The sequence below is a fragment of the Micrasema longulum genome, unplaced genomic scaffold (genome assembly GCF_059751315.1).
Source record: "Micrasema longulum isolate JH-2025_06_02 unplaced genomic scaffold, ASM5975131v1 h1tg002274l, whole genome shotgun sequence".
NCBI lineage: Eukaryota > Metazoa > Arthropoda > Insecta > Trichoptera > Brachycentridae > Micrasema > Micrasema longulum.
In genome coordinates, this window is record NW_028279430.1 from 406,308 (window position 1) to 417,916 (window position 11,609).

The window sequence follows — 11,609 nt, forward strand, 5'->3', positions numbered from 1 at the left end:
GAATATTTTAAGCTACGTAGCCATGTGATTTTCCATTTGAATAATATACTAAGATTGTTTGAAATGATAGTTGGATAATTTATACAGCGCAAATTTTGTGAAGATCACCTTGAGGGAGATGTTGCTGCAATTGCTGCAATATTCTAACTAAGGCCAATCTTGGTTAGGTGATTAATTTGGAGGGATTTCAAACAAAGTTATTTACATAAATTTAATTAATATTTGGAGATTCTTTATTAGTTTTCGGTTGTTCGGGATTAGGCGGAACCTCATGGACACTAAATCCTTGGATTCTGTAAACTTTCGCATTATTTATTTTCAATAATTCAGCCCATTCATATGCTGAAAATTCAAAATGAAACATAATTAAAATAAGTACATACAGCAAAATAAATTAACAAGCTCTTATGTAGGTGAGGAATAAAATACCCAACAGTAACCATAAGCGACGTAAAAGGCACAATTTTATATGCATTCACATTTAATAGGTAATGTTTTCAATAATCTTGAGCCACTTGCTGAGAAAACAAACAGAAATGAACTTTTGGTTCATCTACAATTTTTTTAATGTTTAGCAGAAATTACAAAATCAATAATGTCAAAAAGAAAATAATATTAATTACTTAAAAATACAGCACTTTTCTAGATTTCTGCAAAACATTTCAAATAAATTATTTATTCAGATTCTGTTAGTACTTTGGCTTAGAAACATCGAGGTTTTTAAAACTTCTCGAACAGACTAAAGACCACATTTTTAAAACTTTAAAACATTTCTTAATTTTTGGTTTTAATGTTTACTTTAACTTAGAATGAGTGCATTTTTTTCTGTTTATATGTTAATAATTAGAAGTCAAATGCTTCTTTAAAAATTAGATACCAGGTGTATGCATAAGTCTTTTCCGGTTTCACTAAGAGATGGTGCTACCAAACAGTACGCAGCGTATGAATTTGACACTACGTCAGTTTGTTTGTCTAACATCAACCTTAACCTACAAACAGATACAAGTAGAGTCCGCCAAACAATAGCGTCTCTGTTGTATCGTTCAGTGATCATGTCGACGTTTGTGCCTGAAAAAGAACCTTTGCGGCACGCATTGCTTTTCTTATTTAATCTAAAAAAAGGCTGTGGAAAGTCATCATTTGGTGGCAGAAACATGGTGTACACGCTCCATCGATTAGAACATGTGAGACATGGTTTCGACAAATTAAATGTGAAAGACAGTGCGTGCTCTGGTAGACCACAAGAGTGCGAAGACGAGCAATCGCAGGCGTTACTGGCGTTGCCCAACTCAAACTCAACAGCAATTGGCTAAAACATTAAATGTGTCACAAGAAACAATCAGCAGACATTTACGAGCAATGGGGAAGATCAATAAACTCGGTAAATGGGTCCTACACGATTTGAATGAACGGCAAATGGAAAATTGCCAAGTCACTTGTGAAATGCTGCTTCAATGACATGAAAGAAATAATTTCTGTACCGAATTGTGACGGGTGACAAAAAATGGATTTATTTTGAAAACCCAAAGTAGAGAAAATCGTGGCTGTAACCTAGCCAAGCCGGTCTTTCAACATCATGGCCAAATCGCTTCGGCAAGAAGACCATGCTTTGTGTCTGGTGAGACCAGAGCGGTGTTGTGTATTATGAACTTGAAGCTAGGCAAAACTGTTGATCCACAATGTTAACGCCAATAAATGATTAATTTAAATCATGCATTGATCGAAAGGCGACCGGAATGGGCCAGAAGGCAAAGTGATTTTGTTACACGATAATGCGCCGTCTCACACAGCAGAACTGGTGAAAGACACCTTAAAATCGCTTGGATGGAACATCCTTCTGCACCCGCTGTACTCCCCTGACCTGGCACCATCTGACTATCACCTCTTCATATCAATGGGGCACATGCTCACAGAGTTTCAGCAATTTTGAGGAAGTTGGAAAATGGCTCGACAAATGGTCTGCCGCAAAAGATAAACAGTTTTTCTGGCATGGTATTCATAGCTTACCTAAAAGATGGGCGAAAATTACGTGTTTTCTTTACCATAAAAATCGGCAAAAACTTATGCATATACCTGGTTTAACCCTAGATTTATAAACGTACGTCTCTCATACACCCTCAAGTAATAAAACTGTCACAGCGCGCGGCGTGCAATGTGCATGGAACATCGCGGTAGTTTGTGCCTAGAATGCTCTGATTAATTTTTTGAAATAGTTTTTTTAATGTTTTTATTCCAAATTAAAGTTCTTTCTAATTCATCTACATAGATTTTTTCAATATCTGCCATAATTATTAAATTAAGATTAAATTAAAAAAAGTAAGGTGTATCAGAGACATTACTTCTGTTTGTGAACAATGTAACCCTAAATATAGTTTATGAATCTAGGGTTAAGAGGGCAACGTGTAGTTGCTGAAACTAGTCAGTTGTGTCGAAAAAAGTCGTTAATTAAGTTACTTTATTTATATCTCTAAAATATAACAATAATCCACGAAGTTAGTGCTACACATATCCAAAATATTATAAATAATGTTCAATCTTTTAAGACATTTTTGGTCTAATACTGTCAGAAATTTTACATTATAGAGGCACATGCTTTATTTAGAATGCAGATTGCGGTACAAGAGTAGGGTGAATAAATGATCATGTGCTTATTTTTCCACTATATTCGATATAGATAGGAAAGTTTTGAAGGTGCCTTGTTGAAGAACATATAAAAATGTGGAAAAAGAGGGTCACCTGGTGAAGCAGCGGGACTCTTTTCTGGTTTGAATCCATAATATTTAGCCCAATCACCTTTTCCGGTTCTACAGAGGTGCAAAACAACTAAGAAAGAATTCATGCCAATAAAAGCATAAATTAAGCTCAATCTTTGTTTCCATCGACTTGCGTCTTCTTCACTCATGGGCTGTCTTGAATTTTTTCTAATCATTTTATGAACCCAACGAAACATATTTATACGCGATATAATTTTGTTCTATAATTTTTGTTATTTTAAATAAATGATATAATGATAACCTCAATTATTTTAGGATATTTTGACGTTTAATTTTGACAGTAGATTATGGACATAGACTACATGGACTTATAGACTATGGTGAACTTTTTCTTCATCTTCGTTTTTTATGGCCTTTTCATCTTATCATGGCACGGTGGTCCCGCGTCCATAGAGGAGCGGTCATAGCCTTTTGCCGTTGTAATAAACATTCAAAGCATATGTACTGTATTAAAAAAAAAAACTTTTTCATTAAAATGACTAATTTCAGAAAAAAACAACTCATTTTTATCGAAATATAAAGTTTATTAGTTAAATAAAATAGAAAAAATATATAAAACAATGGTGTTTAGTATAAACATGACAAAACCTTGTAATTTCTTAATATTATTTAGTAGGTACACATAAATTACATTTCGACACAAAAATACATTCTGAAAGAGTATAAATATAAAACTAAACGTACAAATAAGTAACGGTTTATTAAAAATATAGCATGGGTGTAGTCATTTTACATAAACAAAAATTTCAGAGCATAATATTTACAAAAATCTATATGTTCAAAAAACTTATCAAAAACTAATAGTTGCACTTTAAAAAAATAAATTAAACACAAAACAATTCTAATACATCTTTTGACAATATTGACTTCTTCTTACGAGGCAAATTCCTTTGGGTTGAAATTAAGAGATCTGAAGTAAGAAGAAGTCTATGTAAAAAATCGATATCAGATAAAGTGCCTGACATTTTTCGTGTGTTATCGCGTCTATAAAACTTAATATTTTTGTTGCCTGATTCCACTGTTTCCTCAGATAACTATCCAATAGATAATAACGCATGTTCAATCACCTCAGACCCATGAATAAGTATTTTATGTACAGAAGATGGCAAGTAGTACCATGGATATTGCTGAACTAGTAGTTGAGCAGTTTGTAACGCATAATCCCTACATTTAACTTTATTCATATTATATCCTGATGACAAACATTGCAGCAAATGGCAACGACTGTCTATCAGATCCTTATTAAGGCCGGTGATTTCAGCTGAAATTGAAAAATTTCTGAAAAAAGTTCTGGCGGTATTTCCATCATTTGAAGTGCCACTTCCTCCAGTTCTTGGTTTATCAATAATCAGCCCTAATTTTTCTCTGAACTGATTTTGCAGGAATTTTTTTCTCTGAGCAAAAATAATCTTATTTTCGTCTGACCTAATCTGCCATTTCTTAATGTCAATTCTATGAAATATGAATAAAATACTCTAAAAACCGGATTCACAAATGAAGTGGTGACAAACCAAATTGGTACCTACTAGCATCAATTGGTTTATTTAGAGATTTGTTAATGTCATTCATTTCTTTCGGCGTCGCACCGCAAATACAACATATTGGCGGCCTCCGTGGTGTAGTGGTCAAGACGCTTGACTCACAGACGGAAGGTTCCGGGTTCGATTCCCGGTGAGAACACAAAAATTGAATGTGATTTTTCTCAAGCCTGGGTGTTCTGTGGTGTAATTCGCCACTGTAATTGGGCCTCCTGGCCTGTTGTGGTGCAAAAATAAAAAATAAAATAAAAAAATAAAATATCATTGATGAAGTTTTACTAAGGGCAGAACATATCTTTCCATCTAACATTGTTAACTGCAAGGAATGCCGTACCGTAATTTCACTCTCATCAAATTAAAATTTTGTTGGCTCTAGATTATTAATTTTATTTTTGAAATAAGTTTCTTCTTGCACAGATAGTTCTTTTGTTTCTTTCGCAAATCTAAAACACACGGGCCTACAAAATCTAGTGAAAGATGGACGTGGATTTTTCCAGATGATTTTATCTGGGTCTGAAGTGCTTGACTGACAAATTAACTGTAGAGGAACCTAGGAAGTAACAAATAAATTTCCATCCTCGATACTTGAATCCCGAAAACTCTGTTTATACTCGCTGTGCCCTGAACTACCGTCAAACCCCCATTCCCTATTTTATTTGGGAAATCAACAGTTCTTTTTTTAAAATTATTTATTTTATTTAGTTCTATGATTAACATAGTCTAATATATATTTACAACACAATATTTACATTCATACTTATTCTAATATGATTTATCATAATTATACACATAATATCCGAATTTATAATATTCACTATTTCATATGTACATTTTCATTAATTATATTCACAATTTACACTATATGTTGCCTAATATTTTTCACATATATACTTTTTACATTTAATTTTAAATATATTTACATTTATTTCATTTTTTATGCTTTCTGGCATTTCCTCAAATAATTGTATCCTTGTACATAAGGCAGTTGTAACGGACGGTTAAATATGAGAATGAAATGCAATAATATAGTTAGGGCCCCCGGTATCTGTAGGCTAAATGTTGGACCCACAATAAAGGATGAATATTCCACTTTCGGGTCTGACTTTAGCGATACCGGGGTACTATAGAGCAGGAATTTGTGTTACAGGCCCTAAAAAGGGCCTGAATCTAGACGTTTGACGCGTTATTGCCCTAACATGCATATTTGTATTTGTATAAAGACTAAGGACTGCCTTAAAAAAGGCATTTTGTAATTGATGTGGCGCGTGCGGCGGCTCCCAGCGAAGTGACCGGGCCGAGCGCCGGCACCTCCCTATATGCACTTTGGGGGAGGCGCGCCGGCCGGGTATAGTGGGAGCGGTATTTCCCCCCCCACTCCCGTATTGGCCTAACGCCGGTTCGGACGCAGGTAGCGGGAGCCCGCAACACGCCCTATATAATGTGTACATTTACAACAATAAATATTGAGTTCGCCTCGAGACATCAAGTTAGTCTGATCGTTTCATTTCGTCACCCCGCCCGACCTCCCGCTCTACTACTGGATCTACACCTTGGACTTGACCATCGCTTCACCCCAGGACTACGAACCAGTATCTTCCACCGACCTACGCAGTGACACCGGACTTGAGAGGAATTTCGAGACTTCACAACTTTCGGGATTTACGACCCCGAGAGCGACGACGGCAGCGAGACACGGCCAACACCTACCCCTTGCTACAGGATTGTGGAATACAGTCCAAACTGTTACTTGTACAGTACAGTTTCTGGTCCTTCGACTCGCCGGATTGTGATCTTCAGCTGCCATCTACTTTGAGTCTTCAGCCGAGACGAATCTACGATGCCCGCCTCACTACGCTCTGGAAAGAACGCCGAGGAGCAGCCCACCAAGCCCGTATCGGATGGAGATTCCGATTCGGAAGGTGACATCACTCTTCAGGAAGAAGCAACCCCCTCGCCGACTGCGACTGACGAGACGCTGCAGAACGAGAGATCTGAGAGGCGTCGGGAGAGAAGACACTACGAGAAGCAAATCAAGCAATTGATGTCGCTTTTGGGAACTACAAGCAAGCCAGCCGCTCAGCCAGACACCGCGCAACTCGGAGCGCGGACCGCTCTGGCCCAGGCGGAGAAGGAAGCTACATCGAGCGCGCCCCAGGACCGGGACGCGCTAGTCATTGATCCTGTCTACCCCAAGAGGAACGAGCCTTTCTCTGAGGAGGACAATCAAGAGGCGAGGCCGAAGGAAACGGCGCGCCGCAACACAGAGAGATGGGTCGAGGAGCACACCAACGCCGAACCAGCCGACCGTTTCACGCTGGCACTCGAGGCCTTGCTGGCAAAGCAAGGAGGGAATCGAGGACAAACCCAGGAAGAGGAAACACGCATCGGCGCCATGCTCGCTCGACAGGGGAACGCCAGGGAGCTACAGGACTTCAGCGGCAGCCCCGTGCATTGGCCGGCATTCTGCGACCAATTCTGGGAGTCTTCAGAGCTATGCCAACTGACGGACCCGGAAAACCTTCTCAGGCTGAAGAAGGCACTCAAAGGGCCCGCCCGTGCGCTAGTGGAGGGACTACTAGTGGAATCAAAGGATGTTCATAAGATCATGAGCACCCTCGAGACGCACTACGACCGCCCGGACGTCATCATGAGCACGCAGTTGGACAAGCTGCGAAAATCACCGCGACTGACGGCAGAAAACACCATGGACGATTTAGTGGAGTTCGCGATTGCCGTACGGAACATGTGCCTCACGTTGGAAAAGAGGCGCAAAGAACACCTGCATTCGGACAAACTGCTAAACGAGATGGTGCTTCGACTCCCGTTTTTCACGCGGCAACTCTGGGTGATGTCGCGGAAAGGAGCTAACAAGAAGGCAACACTTCGCGACTTCGTGGACTGGATCATGGTTTTCGCGGACAACGCCAAGGACGCCTGCGCCTTTGAAAAGACGAAGTTACCGGCGCGTGGAAAGGAAACAGTGTTCGCGGCGACGGAATCACGGCCAACAACAGACTCAAAGTGCGCGAAGTGCGGCCGTAGCGGTCATAAGTTAAGTGCATGTAACGAGTTTGCGAAGATGTCGTTATTGATGCGACGAGACTTTGTGCGAAATAGAAAATTGTGTTATCGGTGCCTGAGTGACGGACACCGAGCAAACCAGTGCCGAAGCACCGCTAACTGCAACGTGGGTACGTGTACAGCGAACCATCACAAGTTATTACACAGCGAGCCGCGAGTGAATAGCGCCGACAGCGTTAGTGAAACCGCAATAGTGCCCGACGGGAATCAGTTCGTCGGGGTAATGAGCGGACCGAATAGTGACTCGAAAGTTCTATTAAAAGTGATCGAAGTGGAAATAAGCGGACCACGGGGACGCGTAACAGTGAACGCAATGCTGGACGAAGGATCCACTATCACGTTGATAGACAATGAAGTCGCGAACAAAGTGGGAGGCCGCGGACGCAGTGATGTGATCTCGATCCGCGGAATCGGTGGAAATAGTGCAACAATAGAGACGCGCCGAGTGCAAGTGAACATAAAAGGAAATAGTGACATTTCATATCGCATCGGAGCGAACACAGTGCGAGAATTGAACCTTCCACAAGCGCCGTGTGCACGCAGTGGAACCGCGAACGGTTCGAGAATTGTCAAGCCACAAATGATCATCGGGCAAGACAACGCTGGCGTAATAGTGTCGCGGGAAGTGATAACGAACGGTGATGAAATCCGTTCAAGAACCTTGTTAGGCTGGGTGACTCACGGTAGAGTCAACGGCAGCGCACTGGCGCAAAACAACATTACGCTCGCGACTACGAGTAAATCAAAGTGCTCTACGGTAGTGAATCGCGAGTGTGGCGGGCTTGTAATGCCGCCCATAACCGCGGCAGTGAATCGCGCGCGTAATGGGCTAGTAATGCCACTCACAACCGCCGAAGTGAATAGCGAGTATAGCTCGCTAGTAATGCCGCTAACAATCGCGGAAGTGAATCGCGAGTGTAACGGGCCAGTAAGGCCGTTTGTAACCACCGAAGTAAATCACGAGTGCCGCGGACAGAACGAGCGTATCGTGTCGGAGCTACCCACAAGCCCGACTGACAGTGATAGTGCGCAGCAAACCAAGTGCTGCGTTAATTTAGCAAGTCTTGTAAAAAATAACTTCACAATCGACTCGTTGGGAGTAACGAGTGCCACGCGCGTTGACAGACAGATAACGCGCGCATACGCGATCATGCAAGCCACGACAAAACCTCTTCAGGATGGACATTGGGAGACTGGACTCTTGTGGAAAGACGGAGATACGTGGTTGCCCAACAATAGGCAACACGCTCTCAGCCGCCTGGAAGGAGTGGAAAGAAAATTAAGAAATAACAGAGAGCTTGCCGCCGCATATCATGAGAAAATGAACGGATACTTACAAAAGGGATATGCATCCGAGGTATGTGAAAGTGAATTAAATAACGTACCAAAGAGGTGGTACCTGCCACATTTTGCGGTCATTAATCCGAAGAAACCCGCCAAAATACGGGTAGTCTTCGACGCCGCAAGCAAGTATAGAGGCGTCTCTCTCAACGACAAGTTAATGGCCGGACCGGACCTATTATCATCGCTATTGGGAAATATGTTTCGATTCCGGGAGGGACATATAGCGCTTGCGGCGGACATAAGTGAAATGTTTTTACAAATAAAAATCACAAAACAAGATCAACTCGCTCAACTTTATCTCTGGCGAGATAATCCGGAGTCGATGCCGAAAACCTACAAGATGACGTCAATGACTTTTGGAGCCGCGTGCTCACCAAGTTCTGCGCAGTATGTGCGAAATACAGTGGCCGAACAGAGTCAGAACGAGTTCCCGGAGGCAGCGGCGGCATGCAAATCCAAACTTTATATGGATGATTATTTGGACGCCATGGACGATGCCGGCGCTGCTGAGAAAATGGTCCGGGAGGTATCCGAAGTCCTACGCCGAGGCGGGTTTACACTGACGAACTGGGCTAGCAACAAGAGTGAAGTGCTCAGTTCGTTGCCGCCTGAAGCGCGCGCCGCGCCGGCCACGCCGATATACCTAACGGAAGCGCACGAGACGGCCGGCGCTACAAATGAATTCACAGGACGAGTCCTGGGAGTGACTTGGAGACCTGCCACAGATGAGTTTATTTATCAATTCGACGACCCACTCGGCCAGGGTAGCGACAGTTGGCCCACTAAAAGGGAGCTGTTGAGTGCAGTGATGCGAGTTTTTGACCCGGTCGGATTCAAGGGATGTCTCGTCATCCGCTCTAAGATGCTCCTACAGGATGTATGGAGGGCTCAAACCGGATGGGACGAAACGATAAGAGAAGATCATAAGACTAGATGGCAAAATTGGATCGCACAGTTAGAAAATTTAAATTGCGCCATCCCCAGATGCGCCATAGTAAGTCGGTGGAACCGCCGAGAACTACATCTATTCAGCGACGCCTCGGAAGTGGCGATCTGCGCAGTAGCTTACTACGTGGAGAACACGACCGAGGGCAAGAAGACCACCTTTATCAGCAGTAAATGCAAAGTGACGCCGTTAAAGGTGATGTCAATACCGCGCCTTGAGCTACAGGGCGCACTCATGGCGGCCAGACTGGCGGCCACCATCAGGAGAGAAACCCAGTGCGCCATAGAAAAGGTGGTGTACTGGACTGACTCCACAACGGTCCTGTGCTGGATCCGGTCGGAGCCGCGCGCTTACTCAACGTTCGTGGCCAATCGGCTAGGTGAGATAGACGAACTCACCGACGCCGCGGACTGGAAGTGGGTGCCGACAAAACTCAACCCCGCCGACATCGGTACGAGAGATGGCCGCCCGCTTGACCTGTCCCTCGAAGGAGTATGGTTCCAGGGGCCAGACTACCTCCGGCAAGGAGAAGAATCATGGCCTCGAGAAAAGAAGATGACGCCCACTCCGGACGATGCGATGCTGGAGAAGAAAGCAGAGCGAGTGGTACTGGCGATAACCACCAGCGAGGCGCTACCCGCGCCACAGCGATTCTCGTCGTGGAATCGCTTGATAAGGACAACGGCGTGGGTACTGCGCTTCGTGAGAAAAAGCCGCCGAAGAGACGGCGCCCGCGAAGTTGGCGAACTGACGGCCGGGGAGCTAGAAAATGCTGAGCTCCATTGGGTCCGTCAGTCGCAAGCGGACGCTTTCGGCGGCGATATACCTACCCTGAGACGGGGGGAGCGACTCCCTACGCGGAGCCGCCTATACGGGCTGACGCCGCACATAGACGACAAGGGTGCCGTGCGAATGGGAACACGCTTGAGGAACACAGATACATCAGAAGGACTGAGGGCGCCTATAATATTGGATGGCGCCCATAGATATACCCGCCTGCTCCTGGAGGAGTACCACAGACGAGCCGGGCATCCGGGGACGGAGAGAGTGTTATGTGACGTGAGACGTAACTTCTACGTGCTCAAGTTACGAGGGACGCTGAGAAATATAAGTCACAGATGCGCCATCTGCCGAGTTCGGCGAGGACGAGCCGGCACACCGCAAATGGGCCAGATACCGGAGGCGCGAGTGGCCAGCTACCAACGACCATTCACCCACTGTGGGTTGGACTACTTTGGCCCCCTATATGTTACGATAGGGCGACGCCGGGAGAAGCGATACGGTGTTTTATTCACCTGTATGACGACCAGAGCCATACACCTTGAGTTGGCATCATCCCTGACAAGTGACGCGGCCATCCAAGCCATCAGACGGATGACCGCTAGAAGAGGCCAACCGAGGGTGATCCATTCCGATAACGGAACAAATTTCCACGGCGCCGACAGAGAAATGCGGGAATCAATTGCCGATCTCCATAATGACGCCGCATTTCAAATAGAACTAGCAAATAAAGGCGTAGAATGGAAGTATATACCGCCATCCTCACCGCATATGGGTGGCGCGTGGGAGCGACTAGTGAGATCAGTTAAAACCTCACTAGTCGCTATCCTCAAAGAACAATCTCCACGAGAGGAGACCCTGTTGACGGCGTTCGCCGAGGCCGAATTCTCGGTAAACAGCCGTCCCCTTAGCCATGTGGCGGTGGACCCCGCAGATGAAACCCCATTGACTCCGAACCACTTCCTAATTGGTTCGGCCGGGGCACGCACACATCTCGCCTTCTACCCCAAAGAAACGGAGAATATCTGCCTGAGAAAGCAGTGGCGGATAGCCCAGCAACTAGCCGACAAATTTTGGCGACGCTGGCTGGGCGAGTTTCTGCCTACTAGTGTAGGCACAGAGGAAAAAGTGGCTCCGTTAGGTTAG

General features: G+C 44.3%; 1 protein-coding gene across 1 annotated transcript; it reads left to right on the plus strand.

Annotated features, from left to right (window-relative positions):
* Nucleotides 1–6,149: 6,149 nt before the first annotated feature.
* LOC148272616 (uncharacterized) lies at nucleotides 6,150–11,609 on the plus strand. Its single transcript, XM_088239816.1, has one exon. The coding sequence runs from the start codon at nucleotides 6,150–6,152 to the stop codon at nucleotides 11,607–11,609; it is 5,460 nt and encodes a 1,819-aa protein (XP_088095942.1).

Bases quoted from the DNA above. Each gene is read 5' to 3' on its own strand.
- LOC148272616 (XM_088239816.1), top strand. From the start codon at position 6,150: ATGCCCGCCTCACTACGCTCTGGAAAGAACGCCGAGGAGCAGCCCACC.